Raw genomic sequence first — 20,416 nt, 5'->3', positions numbered from 1 at the left:
GGATGGCGCCTACCGAGAGAGTGTTCCACAGTCGCATCAGTCGATGATCCAGTCAGCATGACCATTTGTTTGGCGAGTGGATTCGACTTCGGAACGCCCCAAATCGACATAAAAGGCTTCGTGTATGACTGAGCACTACGCGGGCAACTTCTACATGTCTCGTGAAGCCTTGCACGCAGCGGTAAAGGTTGCAATTATGTGAAGTGATTTTGGAGGGCTGTATGGTCTCGCATACAATTTCTACAACTTCTGATGCTCGGATCATACGGAAGAGAGGCGTGAGCGGCGTGGGAAGCGCAGGGTGCATGTCAGAGTGTGGGTGAGGTGATGCTGCGTCCGCAATGTGAATTTTATCGTTGGCGGGGATGTGTATCGAGTATCCGGGGATGTAGCTCAAATGGTAGAGCGCTCGCTTAGCATGCGAGAGGTACAGGGATCGATACCCTGCTTCTCCAGGCGTGTGTAGTATAGTGGTCAGTACCTCACCTTGTGGCGGTGAAATCCCTGGTTCGAATCCGGGCACGCGCACTCTTATTTTTATTATGCTTCTTCTATCTTTGCCTTTTGACCCTTTCGCTGCTCCCTGTGGCCCCCACGATGCTCACGTATGGCCTATGAGTCTACGCCACGCATTTTGCGCCGCTACCCGAGTACTTGAATCGGCGGTATAGTCAATCCCCACAGCTAGCAGATCTCGATACTCCAGCTGTGTTTAACGGCGCGGCGCTGCCGCTTAGTCAACTGACATCAATAATTAGTCCGTTAGAGACCACTAGTCAAGGGATGGCGCCTACCGAGAGAGTGTTCCACAGTCGCATCAGTCGATGATCCAGTCAGCATGACCATTTGTTTGGCGAGTGGATTCGACTTCGGAACGCCCCAAATCGACATAAAAGGCTTCGTGTATGACTGAGCACTACGCGGGCAGCTTCTACAAGTCTCGTTAAGCCGTGCACGCAGCGGTAAAGGTTGCAATTATGTGAAGTGATTTTGGAGGGCTGTATGGTCTCGCATACAATTTCTACTATTTCGGATGCTCGGATCATACGGAAGAGAGGCGTGAGCGGCGTGGGAAGCGCAGGGTGTATGTGAGAGTGTGGGTGAGGTGATGCTGCGTCCGCAATGTGAATTTTATCGTTGGCGGGGATGTGTATCGAGTATCCGGGGATGTAGCTCAAATGGTAGAGCGCTCGCTTAGCATGCGAGAGGTACAGGGATCGATACCCTGCTTCTCCAGGCGTGTGTAGTATAGTGGTCAGTACCTGCCCTTGTGGCGGTGAAATTCCTGGTTCGAATCCGGGCACGCGCACTCTTATATTCATTATGCTTGCTCTATCTTTGCCTTTTGACCCTTTCGCTGCTCCCTGTGGCCCCCACGATGCTCATCTATGGCCTATGAGTCTACGCCACGCATTTTGCCCCGGCACCCGAGTACTTGAATCGGCGGTATAGTCAATCCCCACAGCTAGCAGCTCTCGATGCTCCAGATGTGTTTAACGGCGCGGCGCTGCCGCTTAGTCAACTGACATCAATAATTAGTCCGTTAGAGACCACTAGTCAAGGGATGGCGCCTACCGAGAGAGTGTTCCACAGTCGCATCAGTCGATGATCCGGTCAGCATGACAATTTGTTTGGCGAGTGGATTCGACTTCGGAACGCCTCAAATCGGCATAAAAGCCTTCGTATATGACTGAGCACTACGCGACGGGCTGCGGCGCTTGCTTGCGCGCTTGTCCACAGCCGCGTCACCCGAGGAACCGATCGCCTCGGAGGCCACCTGAGTAGCCTCCTTAAGTGCAGAGCCTTTGCCGTGAGGCTTTGTGCTCTTGGCCTGCGCCTTACCGGCTGCAGCCTTGGAGCGTGTCTTAGCACCGCTCTTAGCAGTGCCACGAGGCATGTTAACGGTCGAAGTGGAGACCTAGACGAAGAGCGCACAGGTTACTGCTCGAGGCTCTAACTGTGAAGTGAGCCTCCGCCGCGCTCGCGCGGCCAAGTCGATGGTTTTCGACTTTGAGAATGAGAGTTTGTGACGAACACCTCTTCATTCTGATTGGTCGGTAAGCCGAACCTAAGTGGGGGAGGATGTAACGGGGTACGTAGCCCTAAGTGTACCCTGGCTACATGAAGTGTGACACTTCACACTTCAGGAGTATGACACGTCATACTCCAAGATATTTGGTACAAGGTACCAAGGTCGTTCAAAGCCAAGCATTGGTTAAATGACATTGCATTTCTATAGGTAATTAACAGTTTGTATTAAACCCAAACTTAACCTATCTATAAATATACTCAGTTTACAATCTACCTTATTTAGGTCACTTCGCTCTCTTTAATTAAAGAGGGGACCTGTGAACTTCCGTTCACTGAGAGTTTGTATACTCTCGGAAGATAACTTCCTCTAGCGCAAGGTGCTGTGTGACCCCGTCACACCTCAGCACTCATTGATAGCATTTCGAGCATCGCGATCCAAGCGAGAGTGCGTGGTATGTCGGTTTGAAAGGCGACCCCCTACGACGAAGACAGTATTCTGCCAGAGTCATTTTGTATCGCTATGCAGCCAGTGCTATCCCGCGGACGCTGTACTTGTGTTTACGTACCAAAACAGCACAATGACATGCTGGAATAAATTCCACCAGTACTACCTGCCCAAAAAACAGTTTACAGCTAAAGGAAACGTACGACGGTCTTCAAAATTATACAAGCTTTCTGTCGCCTCTATACCCGCTCAAGCTACTCCGTCTAGCTCAGGATCATTTGTTTCTAATGTTTCGGAGGTTAATGTAGCACCGAACAGTGCAAACAATACATGTTTTTACTTCTAGTCACTTTGCTATACACTACAAGCGCGCGCGCGTAAAGATGGGATGCATATGAATTATTTGACCATGATACTGGAAGCTGTATCACAGCCTGTAGCGTCCACAATTCGCAGAATAAATGCTTGCACGACTGACCGCGTCTTGGGCACACAGGCCTTGCCAAAATAGGTAGATTAGTATACGTCGAGGAGCACAAGAACTGTTCGATGGCAAGATTAGTTGTTTCTTCGAGCAATACGTTGTTTGATAGGAATACAGTACAGTGCTGTAGCTTGGTCAGAACGCATCGCTCTAGCAATCGTATATCGGCTTCCAAACTCGAGACTTTAGCCAAGTCAGGGTAATCGTCCTTGTATAACTTTACTGCAGTGTTAGCGACTTCAATTAGGTCCCGACGCACGTCTATACCAATGCATGCACTTAATTGTGTCTGCAATGCAGCTTAAACAAGCACATTTCCAACGCCACACCCTATGTCAGCTAACGAATCGGCTGCCGACACCGCCAGATTGTCCAATAATTGTGAGACCCCCTGTGTCGTGATCTCGCCCGCATTTAAATACGCCTTACCAACGCATTGACGTACATCTTGACTCGAGACAAAGCCGAAAATTTGCGACGTCACCTTTTGTATATCTGCCAACGTTATGGTTTGACTACGAGATGGGTCGATTCTGGGCAGAGTCAAATCGTATCCTTCGCTTTGATTAGCGGTAACAGTACTTGATGATGACGAGGTCGTCCTTGATCGATATAGACGAACATCTGACCGCCGAGTGAAGTACTGAGGGTACCTATCGAGTCTCTTACCATGCGTTTTCGTCAAGGTCTTGAGACGCTCCCGCAGACTTGCCCTTGATCTTCATCTGTCTTAAAACAGCAGTCCAATCAATCTGTTGTCCAGCGTGAACATACTCACGGTATAGTGGTACCAGCGTGGCATCCTCGCTGTCGCTGAAGTCAGCCATAACATGTACTAGCTGAAAATGGTGTCCACTCAACTCTCTTTGCGGCCTTCTCAAAAGCGATAAATATGTCGAACCACTTTGAGCAAAGGTGAAACTTATTCGTAACGCCATTGGCCATAATTCAAAGGGCCAGTTCCTTCGAGCCAGAGAAATACCACATGACGTGTTTTATAAAACCAACAAGTCTTGCTTATTTTATGAAGAATTTGCCGCCTACTTTCGCAAAACATGCAGCTTTCGCTAGTTTTGGTAGCAAAATGGGATAATATTCATTGTATTCGTGCGCTCGTTGCTGATCAGCATTTTGTTAAGATGGAGTTCCAATCCAAAATTTCAGCTACATGTATCACTTCGTTGTGACAAAACAATAAAGAGCTCTCTTCTCATGCGAGAGGCATGGGATCAATACCCTGCTTCTCTAGGTGCTTCTAGTATAGTTCCCTGTACCTCACCTTGTGCGGTGAAATTCTCTCCGATAATGGAAATTGTAAAAAAAAAACTGGTGTTTTTTCTGTCATCAACGGTACAAGTATTATTTCGAGTTTCCGGTTAAGGACCATTCCAGTTTCCAAATAAGGGTACAAGAATTCGAGTCATCTTTTTTTACTTAATATTTGTAAGGCATTTAAGCTCGCCGAGAGCCTTCCAAAAAAGAAAGCTCAAGTCAGCTGAGTTAGAAGGCCAAAAGGCGGCCGCGACCAGGAGGAGCTGGTCATGAGTCGCGCCCGCGTGTACTGTGACGTGAATGAGACGCGCCCGCGCGAGTACTGGGATTACGAGACGCTCAATGTGGCCTGGGGGTACGTTGCTTCTCTCCATACCAGTCCTTTTTAAACCATTGCTCCATGCCTCCCCCTCCGAAATCTTCCGCTTTAGAGGCGCGAAGCGAGGGCGGTTGTAGCCATTACGGTGTAATCTCTTTTCTATCTGCTCATTTGAAGGCTCACAGTCCTCGTCGTATGCCTGTGCAGGGACCAAGACAACTACGAGGTGATCCGCAAGATTGGCCGTGGCAAGTACAGCGAGGTGTTCGAGGGCTACAACGTGGCCAACAATTCGCGCTGTGTCATCAAAATTCTCAAGCCTGTCAAGAAGAAAAAAATTAAGCGGTGAGTCTGTTGTATGAGATGGCTGTTAATGTCTGGATCGTCAAAAACTCACCAATATTTTTTTTATTTTTCTCTTGATCCCAATAGTGAAATCAAGATCCTACAGAATTTGTCGGGTGGCGTGAACATCGTCCAGTTGCTGGATGTGGTTCGTGACCCCCAGTCCAAGACCCCCAGTCTCGTGACGGAATACGTGAACAACACGGACTTTAAGACGCTCTACCCCACTCTCAGCGACTTCGACATCCGCTACTACTTGTTCGAGCTGCTGAAGGCTTTGGACTACTGCCACTCCAACGGCATCATGCATCGTGACGTTAAACCTCACAACGTCATGATTGACCACGAGAAACGCCAGCTGCGTCTCATCGATTGGGGTCTCGCCGAGTTCTACCACCCAGGTCGCGAGTACAATGTTCGTGTGGCTAGTCGTTACTTCAAGGGACCAGAACTTCTAGTGGACATGCAGGAGTACGACTACTCGCTCGATATGTGGAGTCTGGGCTGCATGTTTGCGGCCATGATCTTCCGCAAGGAGCCATTTTTCCACGGACACGACAACTGCGACCAGTTGGTGAAGATCGCAAAGGTGAAGGGCACGGACGAGCTGTTTGACTACCTGACGACATACGACTTGGAGCTGGACCCACAGTACGATGGGATCCTGGGCACGCACACGAAGAAGCCGTGGGAGAAGTTTATCACACAAGACAACAAGCACTTGGTGTCCCCTGAGGCTATTGACTTCCTTGATGGTCTGCTGCGTTACGACCACCAGGAGCGACTAACCGCAAAAGAGGCGATGCAGCACGCGTTCTTCCAGCCTGTGCGTGATGCAGCCGAGCAAAAGCTGCGTGGTGGCGCGCATCACACCGACGAGATCACCAGCGTATCCGACTCGAGTGCGTAAATGCTCGGTGACGGTCACAACCCCCTCGTTCCTGGTAGAGGAAGAACGTGAGAGAGAAGAGAGGCTACGCTGCTGAGGGCGAGCCGATGGGCCTAGATAACAGAGCGAGAACACAATACAAGGACATGTCACGCCCTGAATCAAGAGCGCGGAGCAACAACCTTCGCGGACGACGACAACTGGCGGGGCAGGATGGATACGTTTGCCTTCTTTGAGTTTTGATGGCGCGTAAGGAGGCGATAGCGTGAGTGCGGCGGTGTAACGTGTATACGAACTTTTTTACTTTCCTTTGTGATCATTATTCCTTGGCGTCTAGGTCTTGACGGATAGCTGTGCTGTCCCTCGAGAAGAACTGGTGTGCGTATGTGCTTGGATTGGCAGGCCGATTACTCAAAATACCGCGTACCAGAGCGCGCATGAGCTTGGCAACGTCCGGGTGGTCGCGTAGATACTGCTCGTTGTCCATGCGGATCATGACCTGTCCAAGAGATACAATGTGAGATCCAAGGCAGCCCTAACAATGTGAAGACACTCGTGCTCAACCTTCGCCTCATTGAGTGCCGATAGTTGCTGCGGTGTCAGCACCTGCATCTTCTCCGTTGCCTCGACGCAATATAATAGCTCTTCGTTCGCGTCGTTTCGGAGACAATATCGGTATGTGGCGCACACCACCAGAAATCATACTCAGTTCAAGTGAACATTCGGATCATTCACTGGATACGAAGGGAGCACATCAAAAGCGCATCCGACTCCGTCGGTATCAATCAAAGTATGTGGCGTGCGTGTCGTGTTGCGGCGCTCCGTCAACTGCGCATCGAAGCGACTCGGGTGTCCGTCGCCCGTGCACCTCTGGCGCTACAGCAACTTGGTGGTGTGAACTCCTACTTCACCAATATCGCTGGCGTGGACCGCGAGGTGCTACTCACTCGCTCGACGCGCGACCTCCGCAATGAGCTCGGAGATGCGCAAATTGGCACGGTAGTCAAGGCACTCAAGGGCGAACTGTCCGACGCCATGGCCCGCGAAGACGTAACCAGTGATGAGATCATCGATTTGTTCATGGTGGCGCAGAAGACACGCGCCATCTCCGTCATGGTGGACGCCTTCGAGTTCCTCGATGCCAATTATCCGGCACACATCAACTTTTCAGTGTATGGCGAGATATTCCGCATCTTGGCACGCAAGAACAACTCCAAGCGCCTTATTGAGATCTACGAGACTGCCAAACCACGCTTCCGGGCGGTGCCTGAGATCATTTACCGCTTCGGCATTGTCGGGTTTTTGCAAAACAACGACATGGACAAAGCTGTCGAGATCTGGCAGGAAATGACTGAGGATGGCCACGAAACGACCAACGAGATCACGTCGAGACTCATGATGGCATTTGCCCGGAAGGGAGACACTGATAAGGTGCAGGAACTGTACAACTCGGTGGACCCGCAGATCGGCTTCTGGCACGAGTCTTGCATTGACCGTGTGATCCTCAGTATGGGCATCATCGAGCAGCCTGCCAAGTCCTTCGAGTTCTACAGCAACTCGAGCATGAAGCTAAGCGGCGGCACGTTGATCGCTCTTCTAAGTGTTTGCAAAAGCAACAACTGCAAGCAACAGGCTTCAGATATCCTAGCGAACCGCAAAAAGTTCGATCTGTTTCTGGATGCTCGTGGCTACAACCGCATCATGATGACGCTGGAATTCCTCGACCGCAACAGTGAGATTAAGGATATTTTGGAGGAGATGGTCGAGAACAACGTGCGTTTTGACACCCGAACGAACAATATCATCGAGCGTAACGCTGAGTTCCTCAAGGATACGAGCTTCGTGGCTGATTCCAACAAGAGTAAGACCGCAGGCTTCACGTTAAGTCCTCGAATCCGTGAGATGCTTGCTCAAGGCAACACAAAAGATGCAGCGGACTTGGTCGATTCCATTGCGAAACCTGTGGAACAGTCGCAAGTGCCGGAAGATTTTGAAGGCGAAATTCCTCAAGACGCTTTGCTTGTGAGTCCTTCAGTGGCTAGAGACGCTGTGCGCGTGTACATCCAGACGAACGAGGACGACAAGGTGGCTGCTTTGGTCAAGGGTTTCTCCGTGGTTCGTGGTAAATACGCCTATGCTCTGGCTGAAGTGGTCACGCATTACCTGAAGCTACGAAACAAGACGGGAGACGAACTTGGGTATGCTGCGAGCAAGGCAATGCTGTTCCAAGGTGTTCAGGTTTACCGCGTGGACGACACACTGCGACTTTTCCGTCGCTTTCATGACCCAGATGCTGCTGTGGAGCTGTTCCAACAGGTACTAGCTTCATATTGGGGAAAAGATGGCAGAAATGCGCCCATGACTGTGACGAATGATGTCGACGGGACGGAGGAGCAACAATCCAGGCCGTATTACGTGAATTTCAACATTGGCAAGGTGGGTAACATGGTTCTGCAAATACTGGTGGAGAATGGCCGAGTGGAGGAAGCTTTGGATACTTTGAAAATGATGGAGAGTCGTGGCTTGGACGCAAACCAAGGCAACTACGTCACAATTCTCAGCTCGATGCGCAAACACCTGCGAAACTCGAAGAACTCCGAGAACCGAGATGTGAAATACGACATCAACGATGTTCAGATGGTGCTTCAAGACCTCAGGAGTCGAAACATGAAGGTGATCAGAGCTATCGTGGGTTATCTGTGTCCTGCTTACGTCGGAGCCAACAAACAGCAGCGACTGGAATTGCTCGAGGCTTTTGCTGAAGCCCAGAGCGATCCTAATGACAGCTACATCTTGCCACATTTGTGCTATGAAACCCTGCTGAACTTTATGGCGGAAGAGGGCGACATGGCGGAGGTTAGAGAGCTGTACGAGGAAGCTGTGGCATCTTTGAGTGACAAGGAGACATTGGGCGTCCCACGTGGCTGGGTGACTATCTTGGTCTCGAAGCTGGCCAAGGATGGCAACATCGAAGAAGCCGAGCAGATTACGAAGAAGATGCTCGAGGAGTGCGGTGGCTACACGTTCCGAGCGGTGGTATCGGTGCTGCGTGGAGCTATTGAAGCTCAGAAGCCTGAAACCATCGACAACATGATAGCGCTGCTTGAAGACCGTGACTTTGTTATCGGACTGCCAGCTGCCTACGAGTTGGTGCACGTGGCTCGAGAAAAGGACCTCTCACTAAAGGCTCTGGACATCATTCGTCTCTTTGAAAAAGGCAACTTGAAGGAGGTGGCCCCTGCTGAGGATGGCAAGGGCAACCTGGAAGCAGCTTTCTTCCGACGTCAACGCGGCGACGTCCACGCACTCCGGAAGGTGAAGACGATGTACAACGTGGCGTTGAAGACGTGCGAGAAGCAGGGTCTCTGGAAGCAGGCGCTGTTATTGCGTGACCGAATGACCACACTGTTCGGACAAGAGGCCATGGACGAGATCACTATGAGTCAGAATGGCTCGACGAGGAAGCACCGCGAACGCAAAGAGAAGCAGTCCGCCGACCAAGAGTAGATCGACATCAATAGACCGGAAAAGCCAGTCTTTGGACTCGTCGCTCGTGGATGACATCAAGTCGAGCGATGCGAAGACGACAAAGAGAGCTGTGGGGCTAGTGACCAGTGAATAGACAGGTAGCTAGAAGGTAATACATGTATCAGAAACAACAGAGCCTGTGCAGCACTTGTAAGGTAAACGGTCATTAAATCTCTGTGGTACCCTATTGCTGACCAATCATCATTTGTAGCGTCGTAATGGCCCGGAATTACTGTATTATAGCAGCTTACTTATTAGTATTACTTGAAGTTTTTACGGCCTAATATCACAGTCTTATCATTAGATTCTCGTCTGTTGATTGGCTAATTTTCATTGAGTATCCTCGATGTTGCGGCAATTGGCGAGGAGGTCAACTGTGGTGGCTCTCCGCTTGACGACGGCGCCTCGTGTGAATAGCTCCAGACTGCACGCGCGACTGGCAATATCTGCGTCATGTACTCAGCACCTTGTACCCGTAAGTCGAGGGCTTGCTTCCTCCTCCAACGATCGTTATGAAGCGCGCAGTAATGACGTCAAAGTGCGCGAGGTGGCACTGCATGAGCTGGTACGACGGCCATGGGTTGAGCTACAGGAATACTACGGACCTGTGGAGATGTCCAAGGTAAGGCAGACGCTTTCCATGACATGGAAGAAGCTAAGCAAGGGGAGGCGCGCAGAAGGAAGCGCAGAGATAGCTTTTGAGATCGTCGAGGATTTCTACGAGGCTTCGAGACGTTGCACACTGCCGAAGCTACAGCGAGACATCTTTAGCTACTTAGAGATCCACTACTTGCACCGCATCAGCTTCACGGTATATGTGCAAATGTTCGATAACCTCATGGCTTCGAAGGAGTTTCTGGGGATGCGGGAAAGTTTTAAGTGTGCCATGACCCGATACGACCCCGAACAGGGCCAGATACCACCCGAGATCGTCTACCGCTTTGGTATTACGGCTGCTATTGAGCTTCAAGACTATAAAGGTGTGAAGACGCTGATGCGCGATATGGAAGCCAATGGTGTCAAGCCTTCCATTGAAATCGTGACTCGAGTAATGGTTGCTCAAGCGACGAAGGGCGATTTAAAGACTGTAGTGGAGGCAGCAAAGAAACTGGACACGCAAGACGGAAGAAAGTGGCATGAGGCCGACGTGAACCGCGTTATCACTAGTCTGGGTCTCGCTGGAGAACCCGATCTGGCATTGGATTTCTTCCGAAGATCGCAATCACGCTTGACCTCAAAAACACTCATGAAACTATTGGCCGTGTGTCGTGGGAACGCGCGGCCTAAACATGCACTCGCCCTGTTGGCAAACCGCCGTCGCTTCGGAGTAAAAATGTTGCCAGCACAGTATCCGACGTTGCTTGAGATTGTTGAAGAACTGGAAATTGGAGGTGGTCCTGCGAATGAGTTAGTACTCATTCTCCAAGAGATGCAGGACAACGACGTGTCATTCAACCATCGCGTGCATGCTTTGATTGCTCGTAACCAGGAGCTTCTGAACGGGACATCGTTCATGTTGACCCCGTCACTCTCGCAGGCCAGCGACGCGCATACTGAACGTCAGCCACGAACGAAAGAGGCAGATGTTCCCTTGCTCAATGAGTTTCTGAACGCCCGCAAGTTCGCTCAGGCTGCGGCAATTGTTGACTCGTACGTCTTACCCGTGAGCGACGATTTAAAGGCAGATGATGAACATCAAGAGGCAAACAAAATCCCAGACGAAGAGGGTAGGATCGTTCCGCCTTGGTTGTCGGATATGGCGGTCGAGGCTTATTCGCAGAACCATGAGATTGACAAAGTGCGTTCCCTTCTGCGGGGATTCAAGTGCGTGCGCGGGGACTTTAAACATGCACTCTCGCGTATTGTCGGTGTGTACGGCGGTAAGGGCAAACAGCGTGACAGTCGCATGGCGTACGATGCCTTTTTGGCGATGCAATTCCAGGGTCTTCCGATTTATCGTGTCCGAGACGCACTGACACGCTTCAAGCAGAATCAAGACAACGAGGCTGCCTTTGTGCTGTTTAAACAGGTTTCAAAGCGGATAGGTGACGCTTTGAAGGACACCAAATGCATTGAAACTGCCACAAGACAACATGATGACTTCATGGGAGTGTTAAAGAAGTCAGATGCACTCAAGTTCGACCCAGCACGCACTGTGCATGATGTATTGCGGATCTTTTTGGCGTCGAAAAGACTGGACCTGGTCTTCGCTGCACTGGATCAGCTCGAGTCGGATGGAATTCCGATTCGGGCAGTCGATTACGAGGACATCTTTAGTACCATGACCAAGACCATGGGCAAGGATGTCAGTGTGTACGCAGTAGAAGACCTTATGATGGTCTGGGAAGACATGACGGGGCGCGGTGTATCACCCAACAAGGCAGTGTTACGTCTGACAATACCAGCTCTTTGTGGAAACGAGAATGTGTGCGACATCGACCAGTGGACACGTAGAAAGATCGCCGTGATACAGGGCTATCACCTGGCCGCAAAGGATCGTTTTGATAACTACGTGTTGCCAATCGCGAGTCTTTCAACGCTACTTGAAGCTGCTGCTGAGACGGGAAGCATTGAGGACGTGAATGCTATTCATGCTGGCGCGGTAAAGGCACTGGGAACGACCATGAACAAGAAGCACCATAGCCTTGCTGATCACAGCAAGATACTGGAAGCATGGAATGCGATCAAAAAGAGAAAAGAAGCAACAAAAAGCTCTACCTAAAAGTCTTGCCTTCCAAAGGCGTACAAGAACTTTAGATAATCTGAGCATTTGTACTGTAGGAGAATGCCTTGCATTTTGTGATCTTAAATAGTTTTCTCGTTTTTTATTAACCTAGACTGTCAACCGACGTCAAGACCATAGATTCATTGGAGTGCACCTCGCTGCCGCAGGGCGGGTGGCTCGCAGCGTGATGCCTTTGTCGGTGTTCCTTTTTCCTTGAGTCCGACTCGACCGTCGATGCGTCGCTTTCACACTGCTTTCGGCCACGGAGACCCAGACGAGTCATGACCTCGTCGAACGAGCGACACCACCAGGTCTCTGTGCGATACTTGATAGAGCCGACGCAGCCGAAGCGGCCGTCACGTGTGCGGAAAGCGTGCATGTGGACGTGGTCGATGCTGTTGAAAGGGGGCGAGTGGAAGGCGAACTTGAAGTCCGACTCGGAGTCCTCGTCGGTACAGTCTGCTGTGACGTGAGCCCGCTCTGCCTTTGGAGGGGCTAACATCACGGTGGGACGTGGCATATCACGAAGTACGTTGGCGGCGACCTCGCGCATACGACGCAGCAGTGCGGCGTCGTCAGGTGTGAGTTTGTTCACGTTGCGAATGTGTCGGCGTGGCACCACCAGGATGTGGCTGACGACTACAGGAGCCAGGGGGCGGAATACCACTACGTCCTCGTCCTCGTACAGGAAGGGTTCGTCGCCGGACTCGAGAATCTCACAGAAGCGGCAGTGGACCAATGCACCGTCGTGGCTATACGTAACGCCCTTACGGGATACTGAGAATGTCGAGGACGAAGACGACGATGACGAGGCTGAAGCTGGGGACGAGCACGCAGATGAGCTGTCCTGGCGGCGTTTCCGCAGGGATCGATCGAGCATGACGGACACGGGAGACATGTCCTCCGTGTCGGACCATGAGTGGTTCATGATGGGGAGATCTGTGCTGTGTCTAGGAGCGGGCACACTAGTGCGGGCGGGCATCTTGGCTGTGGCGGACTCGCTGTCTCGCAACTCCTCGACGGTTCCTGTTTCAGACTCTGTGCCGTGGAAGTGCGGGAGGCAAGCGCGTAGGCGCTTCCGAAGCCTCCGCTCCTTCTTGGGCTTGGCGCTGCTGTTACGAGCGCTGCTCACCGACATAACTGTGAGCATCACACGCGAGTTCGGTGCTGTGCTTCTCGCTGCAAAGTAGAAAATGGGGACTCTCTCAGGGGGCAAAAGCCAATTATGCGCCTGCCTCAGCCGCCGCCAGTTACCCCGACGTTGGACTTGACGTCTCAAATTGACACAGGCTCAGGGTAAGGTGTCCTGCCTATCCTAATTATCATCCTCGCCGCATCTTTTTCGCCGCAAAGTGCCCAATAATTTCGACGATGCTCAAATTGCTGTGTAGACCTTTTCATCTGTTCGATTGGCTGTTGATCGATCCCGTTAACTTGCCAGCCGAGCGAAGTAATACCGAAAGCCTATTCTAGAGAATTCTAGCAAAAGGCGATATCTTGGTACTGCCCCCGAGCCAAATAACTGACGACAAACTTGCAGCAAAGCAAACTAATTGCTTTCCTTTTAAGGCAAGGCATGTTGCACTAAACAAGTGTTCGTTGACGGGGAATATGTAGAATGTGCTGTTATTTAGAAAGTGCTTGCTATTCTATACTATAGCTTTTAATTTTATTTTGCTGTTTTGGACAGGCATCTTGCAAAAAAAATTGAAGTTGCGGACTCGTTTTGGAGTTGACTTGACGCCCTCTGCTTCTACAGCGTATTGCCATCTCAGTATTAAGTGGGCAGCGTTGCTAGAGCACAAACACCGTCTACAGACAGCCATAGTTGCCGTAAGAAAGAGTACGTCCTCAAGTACTTAGAGCAAGCAAGTCACCCAAACTTGAATGTTGTCGCTTAAGAATGATTGATCTAGGCCACGCTACAACAATCACGAAGGTTTGTTTGCCAATTTGGCTAAAAGTTGTGGGGAACACCATGAAGGATACAATTCCTCATACGCGTACTGTTGTGCGTCGGTGCTAGAACCTTTTAACCCGCGATTCCCCTTGTTGACCGATAGGTTCGCTGGACTATAATCCTCGACGCATGTGAAAGCCATGGTCGAGGCTGGTTTCGCAAAAGTGAGCTCTGCCATGCGACTCATGTTGCTGGTGTAAGCCGAACCATCCACGTATAATAGGGGATCAAACTCCGTAAGTTTGTCCACAATCTCGAAAACTTGCAGGCACTGAATTAATCGGCAGACAATATTTGCCCATTTACAGAGCCCAATTCCCGAAATTGAGACAGGCAGCGATTACGGCCGGTTGTGGTAAGACTCTCTGAACTTTCATCGCGACTTCTGATTGGCTTCGCTGAACAGATGAGCCTGTCTAAGTTGAGCTCGTATATAGTGATATCCTGTTGTACTTGATAGGAAATGATTCCGACCAAAACACAGTCAAATGAGGGCAGTCATTTTCATCGCTGGAATATTTCGCTCAAATCCCACTAAATTTACACCGCCCTGCCTGCAGGGCCTGCTATACTTGATCAAAAGGGTTCCACCGGCTGTAAAAACTCATCTGTGGATCGGACGGTCAACAAGTCTGTGAGAGTACCCGGTACCGGTACCCGGGCCAGCAGATCGCTGTGTTCGCTTCGCTCAGTGAGACGGATCCACCTTCTCCTATGCGCTGATTCAGCGCACACTGAAGCGACAGCGACGAGTTGTTGACAAAGAAAACGGCAGCCATGCTGCAGCACTGTCTCGTGTGCTCACGGCCACCGCCGTCGTACTACGATGGCTACGACTCGTAGCTGTTTCAACAGTTTCCCGACAAAAGGGGGAACATGCGCGCTCGCGTTCCTGCTCTAGAATTTTATGTGGTGATAGTGGTCGTGTCTTCTGTCCAACCAATGCCAAGGTGCCGCTCACTCGATATCCTCTTACGACAATGACTCATTGTTATCATCCCAACCGACGTACCGGTACTACGCACAAAAGTGCAGCTGGCAATAAGCAGAGATGGCAAGGAACGAGAAATTCTCGGAGGATGGCAACGATCGCGTCTGCGCTACGCAACAAAAGTGTATGACATGGCGATTCCGAGCATAAACTACGCTATCTAATTTCTACTACCTCCGTTCGGAAAAAGATAACCATTTGTTTTTTTTTTGCGCAGCGCTCAGCCTCGTTCATTTGAGCGCTTATTAATTTGTGAGAGGCTGGCTAGCTAGCTTTATTATGACCGAGAGCTGACAGTGAGAAACTAAGCAAGGCACAGGCGTTCATGCTCCGCCGTGCAACTACAGATACAAAAACGGATCTAAGACGGCAACTACATCGCCACATTCTGAAGGGGCGCTCAGTGGGGCTTCTGGAACTTCAGCGGTAGGCGGTGGGGGGCTGCTCGCTGCAAGAAACAGCATGTACGGCTCCCAGCTTTCATTTTGTAAGCTGGCACCTGGGGGAGATCACAGACAGTGAGCGCCAGGCCGTCTGGGAGACCTTACTGCTTCGCAGCGTGGGAGAAGTGGTCAAACATGGAGAGATCGTTCGGGTTGCAGCGTACTTCCGTGTGGGCCGCCAAGTTGTCGAACGAATTTGGAGGCGTGGAATCAATTCGATGGGAGATCGAGTAGCAGCCGTGGTCAAGTCAGGAAGAGCGCATGTGGTAGGAAGAAGGTGGATCGAGCTGAGCTGTGCGAGAGAATCGCTGCAGTTCCTGTCAATGAGCGCGAAAACCAGCATCTGCTTCAGCGCGCGTCCAACATGAGCTGCTATTTGGTTCAGCAGCTGATCAAGGAAGGCTACATACGGCGTGCGCTCAGACAGACCCACGCACAAGTTGGCGCGCCTCCGGCACAAGGACAAGCAAGTACGAGCTGGCACTCTCCCTACGTCACTGCCTTGTGACGCTATCTCACTCGCCAATATCTCACTCGCCAATGCCAACGGGGAGCCAGTCTGGTCGGGAAAGCGCGGGAGATTCGAAATCCAAAAAAAGATCGGCATAGAGAGGGTATTTTGTTGGGTAGGCTGTAATATAATTTGAAATGGTTATCTTTTTCAGAACGGAGGTAGTATCATGCGCTTATTGCTGCCGCTCCTACTTTTCTCGTGAGACGGACGCCGTCCAGGGTCAACTTCGCTTGCAAAGAAGAGGCCGCTCCACTTGGATCCCTGCTGCCAGGACGCTGGGCGAAATAACGAACCATTGAGGCTTGCCCCGTGCATCGATGCTACCAGAGCTCCGTAATAATGAGCTGCCCTGCCAGCTTCTGCGCCACGACACTCTCCGCGTCATCTTGTGTGGTGACTGCACCGTCCGAAAACTCCGGGTGCTGGAGTATAGCTGCAGCAATAGCACTCTTCACGGCCCGACCCATGTCCAGACTGCCGCACACGTAGATGTAGCCATCGTCTGCCATGAGATGTCGTGCCACGAGCTCGCTCTGGTCAAGCAACGCGTCTTGGACATACTATCAAACACACACAATAACACAAGCTCGTAAATACTCGCTTATAAGACTCCACCCAAAATTGCGACGCCACATACTCGTTTAGGCTGGTCCCTTTCGCCTGAAAACTCCACGTGTAGTTGGTCCAGCACGCCAGAGTCTCGTGCACGCTGCAGTTCTTCACCGTACAAGAAATCCACGCTTGCCTTACGGCAGCCGTAAAATAAATAAGCCGGACGATGCTCCTGCTGCGACGTGTCGTTTTCATGCTCCAGATCCTGAAGGAATGCTCGGAACGGCGCAATTCCTGTTCCTGCACTGACAAGCATGATAGGGCGGTGGTCGCGGAACGGGAATACTAATGACGACTGGTAGAAGGACGCGCGAACGGCATCACCTGGCTTCAGCTTTGCAAGGTAGCTGGAACACCGTGGTAGCGGCTGAGTGTCCGTTTTTCGGAGTCCCAACGTGATGGAGACGATATCGGGAACATATTGCCGTGACGAGGATACCGTGTAGTAGCGAGGGGCAGTGGGTGGCGCAATCTGGAAAAACTCGGCAAAGCTCAGACGTACGGAAGAGAAGCGGTCGAAAATGTCTGCTATAGTCACGTGCTGATAGGGTCTGCGAGGAGGCAAATGTTAAACGCTACTTGTAAATTACATCGGCTCAGATAAATCACTCACCTCTCAGCCTGAATAGCTTCTGTCGTCTGAGGTGACATTAACGCAGCAACGTCATCCTCATCTGCAGCGTATGCGGCGAGACCACGAAGAAAACTGGAGCGGGGCGTCGAGTTTAGATCAAATGTCCACGTGAGTGCGTCGTGCACAGTTCCAGCACGACCAAATGGACGGTGTTCAAACCCTTGACGCTGGGGTGAGGACTCGTCTGCGGTATCCGGAAGAAGCTCGGCGGCGAATACAACGTTAGGGTCCTCTATGTGCAAGTGCATAAGCATACGCTCCACCACAGAGATATCGTTTGGTACGTATACACCAATATTCGACGCTTGCTCACTGACAAGGTCCTGCTGGTCGTCACGAATATGAAGATCAATATGGCGAACCGACCTCCAGGCTCCATCCGTTGTTTGGTGCGGCGCACTGATCACTTCGTTTGCTGCGACTTCAAATGCCGCGCGATCGGCCTCTAGTAACAGCTTTCGCCTTGCATCAGATAGTTCTTCGTCATCTTTGCTGGAGTAGAGCGACAGGTCGAACTTGGGCTCCGGAGGTTCAGGTTTTTCTCTCTGGTTCTGGATCTGTAGACTGAGCTCGTACTCCAGCAACTTCTCCTACACCGCACACATTAGCACACGCTAGTTGATTGCACTCATGTCTAAGTGCAGCGCCGACAAACCTGATAGACTAAGAGCACACAATTGGGACAATCCAAGTGACAGCACTCGTCGTCCTTCGGCTTAACTGGACGAGTCAATGGACCTGTTGGCGCGAATTGCTCTGGCTGCAGTAAACCACGGTCACGAAGCGCTAATGCCAAAACTACGAAGCTAAGCAGTGACTAACTACACTTACATTTTCCTTTCTTCGTTTGAGTGCCATCTCTCGCTCAAATTCCATGAAGGCGTCCATACCATCACTCAGGAACCGCCTCTGCTGTGGCTGAGAACCGCGTCCAATAGCTGTCCGTGTAGATTCTCTATTAACGCACAAACTTGCAGCGTGATACGCACAGAAACGTCCGCGGCGCAGCACTTGCGGCACCAACATGTCTGTTATCTCCACCTCACGATTGCGCTCACATCGAAAAATGTACCACTTTTCTGGTACAAGTACGTCAGAATGATGAAAAATCCGTTGAAGTGACAATTGCTCAGGTTTATTTTTGCGAAGCATTTTCTCTTGAGCGTGTTGGACGAGTTTCCAGTACAGATGCGAGATCTTCACCCACTTTAATTAAAAGTTTTAAGGGAGAAGGGAGATCGTTTCGTCATCGCTGCGGACTTCGCGCAGGCAGTTGCGTCGACCCTTTGCACGCAAGGCGAGCAGTCCAGCAACGCCCACCAGTCCCAGCAGCAAGTAGCTTCCGACGTAGTCAGAGGCTTGGGAGCCCGTATCAGCCATTGTGGTCATTAGGTTTGACGAATGGCCTTTGTGTTTCTTCTTCTTGGGCAGCTTGCAGTCGTGCACAGTACGTGGGCTGCGAGCGAAGGCAAAAGCCTCGATAAACTCCTCGATATCGCACAAAGCTGCAGCAACGATAAACGAAGTCAGCAACAAGAGCCACGTTCACTGAGCTACAAAGTGAAACCACTATTTAATCGACGTACTGTCGCGACATTCAGGAATATGTTGAGGCTCTCCATGGAAGATCATTCGAACTGCGTGTGAGCCACTCTTCGTCTTGTATACTTCAATCACCAGCATGCCCGCGTACGGAGTCCAAAGGCGGTCCCAGTTCTCCTTAACTGATGCTGCCAGGAACGGCATGATGGTTGAATCGTGAGCTGTAGACAACAAATAAAACCGGTCAATGACAAGCATTAAAATCTTCGCAATGTGGAAATCACACGCACCCATCGTGACTGAGAGCTTGTACGCGTCCGAATCGCCAATCAGTACACCGTCAAGTCGTGTGAGCATGTCATGAGCCAGTGGTTGCATGGCAAGCTTGGCATACCACGAGTCGTTGTACGTCAGAAAGATACTCTGGCGCACCTCCACCTCATGATACGTCTTGGTGAATGTTTCCTCATCAATTCCTGTTGGCAGCTCCAGACCATTGCAGCGAGCTGTGCTTAGACACTCCAACGCGGAGCTCCAAGAAAAATTACCGACGAGGTCATTGAAATGGTGCTCGATTTCGACGGTAACAGGATCGCGGAGGTGGGCCCAGAACTCTGGCGATTCGTTGGATAGCTCTCCGATGTGACCCATGAACGGACAAATGTTCTCGTTGGCATTAATGTAGTCCACCGAGATATCAGCAACATTCCACATCAGCATGCGGTGAAGCTGTAGGGACATTGTGCCGTCTACTGGGAAAAGTCCATCGATCAAGGCTTGACCCGACCCCAGTGTACGCTCTTGATCGTCACTGCGGAGGTAAATCTCGCTCAACTCCAGGTGCTGGCAATTAACAAGATAAAGGATTTAGTCTGAAACGCTTGCAAATGTGCAGAATTACGATCGACCATACCGATAAGTTAGCCGTGGGGAAGAGCTTGAGTGCGCCGTCACCCACGTAGGCGTCACGAAGAAACCTGTCATGTATATGATTATCAATTGCTCGCTATAGGATAGCGTTATGACCGACTTACCGTCCGTTGGTCTTGTGCTGCTGATGTCCAAGCGGGAGCAACCCACCAATGACGCAGTCACCCTTAAGGATGTTGTGGCCGTCCATGTACGACTTACGGTACAAGCGTCCGAACCCCTTCGTGTGGTCATCTGGACTGATGTCCTGGGACTGTTAAATTAACAAAGTGACCTGTGAGTTCACTAATCGTCACTACACATAGTCAAACAACGCGCGCCTACCGAGACGGATGTGGTGGTGCAGTCCCATTTGGCGTTCATGGGGTTGTGCTTGTGCGCGTCCCAGCAGAAAAGCCTAGCGTAAGGTGCGCGTGCACCATGACGTGCGATGATCTGCACCTGCTCCAGAGACTCCACACGTTCGGCCTGTTCACGCGTGAGAGGCGGAATGCGCGTGGCGTCGATGCCGTCCATGTCGTTGCAGTAGCGGTGCGGTGCCCAGCCATCATAAGGGTCAGAGCTTACTACGGGCGCTCCGACTAGCGCGGTAATTAGCACAGCGAGGCGCATTTTCGTCAAACTCATCCGTCTCCCTGTGCGGCCGTTGAATCTTGTGGAAGATCGCCATTCTGTATCGGCCGTTGAAGCAGACACCATCATCTTGCATACCGGCTCTGATTCAAGATAGAACCGGTAGCTTGCAACCCATT

At 51.1% G+C, this 20,416-nt stretch overlaps 6 protein-coding genes across 6 annotated transcripts; 3 read left to right on the top strand and 3 right to left on the bottom strand.

Moving 5' to 3' along the window:
* Nucleotides 1-4,501: 4,501 nt before the first annotated feature.
* Nucleotides 4,502-5,806, top strand: PITG_00194 (casein kinase II subunit, putative; the record flags this gene model as incomplete). Its single annotated transcript, XM_002908773.1, has 3 exons — nucleotides 4,502-4,587; nucleotides 4,759-4,896; nucleotides 4,984-5,806. The coding sequence occupies 3 exons, from the start codon at nucleotides 4,502-4,504 to the stop codon at nucleotides 5,804-5,806; spliced, it is 1,047 nt and encodes a 348-aa protein (XP_002908819.1).
* Nucleotides 5,807-6,551: 745 nt separating this feature from the next.
* On the top strand, nucleotides 6,552-9,292 carry PITG_00193 (uncharacterized protein; the record flags this gene model as incomplete). The annotated part of the gene is made up of 1 exon (XM_002908772.1): nucleotides 6,552-9,292. One exon carries the CDS (start codon nucleotides 6,578-6,580, stop codon nucleotides 9,290-9,292), a length of 2,715 nt encoding a protein of 904 aa, XP_002908818.1.
* Nucleotides 9,293-9,766: 474 nt separating this feature from the next.
* Nucleotides 9,767-12,035, top strand: PITG_00192 (uncharacterized protein; the record flags this gene model as incomplete). Its single annotated transcript, XM_002908771.1, has 3 exons — nucleotides 9,767-9,788; nucleotides 9,853-9,935; nucleotides 10,005-12,035. 3 exons carry the CDS (start codon nucleotides 9,767-9,769, stop codon nucleotides 12,033-12,035), a joined length of 2,136 nt encoding a protein of 711 aa, XP_002908817.1.
* Nucleotides 12,036-12,141: 106 nt separating this feature from the next.
* Nucleotides 12,142-13,188, bottom strand: PITG_00191 (uncharacterized protein; the record flags this gene model as incomplete). The annotated part of the gene is made up of 1 exon (XM_002908770.1): nucleotides 12,142-13,188. One exon carries the CDS (start codon nucleotides 13,186-13,188, stop codon nucleotides 12,142-12,144), a length of 1,047 nt encoding a protein of 348 aa, XP_002908816.1.
* Nucleotides 13,189-16,397: 3,209 nt separating this feature from the next.
* PITG_00190 (uncharacterized protein) lies at nucleotides 16,398-18,080 on the bottom strand (the record flags this gene model as incomplete). Its single annotated transcript, XM_002908769.1, has 7 exons — nucleotides 16,398-16,479; nucleotides 16,520-16,532; nucleotides 16,580-17,109; nucleotides 17,172-17,359; nucleotides 17,414-17,782; nucleotides 17,848-17,952; nucleotides 18,024-18,080. The coding sequence occupies 7 exons, from the start codon at nucleotides 18,078-18,080 to the stop codon at nucleotides 16,398-16,400; spliced, it is 1,344 nt and encodes a 447-aa protein (XP_002908815.1).
* Nucleotides 18,081-18,413: 333 nt separating this feature from the next.
* Nucleotides 18,414-20,302, bottom strand: PITG_00189 (uncharacterized protein; the record flags this gene model as incomplete). The annotated part of the gene is made up of 6 exons (XM_002908768.1): nucleotides 18,414-18,697; nucleotides 18,779-18,955; nucleotides 19,025-19,577; nucleotides 19,648-19,711; nucleotides 19,769-19,917; nucleotides 19,989-20,302. The coding sequence occupies 6 exons, from the start codon at nucleotides 20,274-20,276 to the stop codon at nucleotides 18,414-18,416; spliced, it is 1,515 nt and encodes a 504-aa protein (XP_002908814.1).
* Nucleotides 20,303-20,416: the final 114 nt, after the last annotated feature.

The sequence above is a fragment of the Phytophthora infestans genome, genomic scaffold (genome assembly GCF_000142945.1).
Source record: "Phytophthora infestans T30-4 supercont1.1 genomic scaffold, whole genome shotgun sequence".
NCBI classification, from domain to species: Eukaryota; Oomycota; class Peronosporomycetes; order Peronosporales; family Peronosporaceae; genus Phytophthora; species Phytophthora infestans.
Note: the sequence above shows the minus strand (reverse complement) of the source record. Positions and strands in the feature narration are given on the sequence as shown.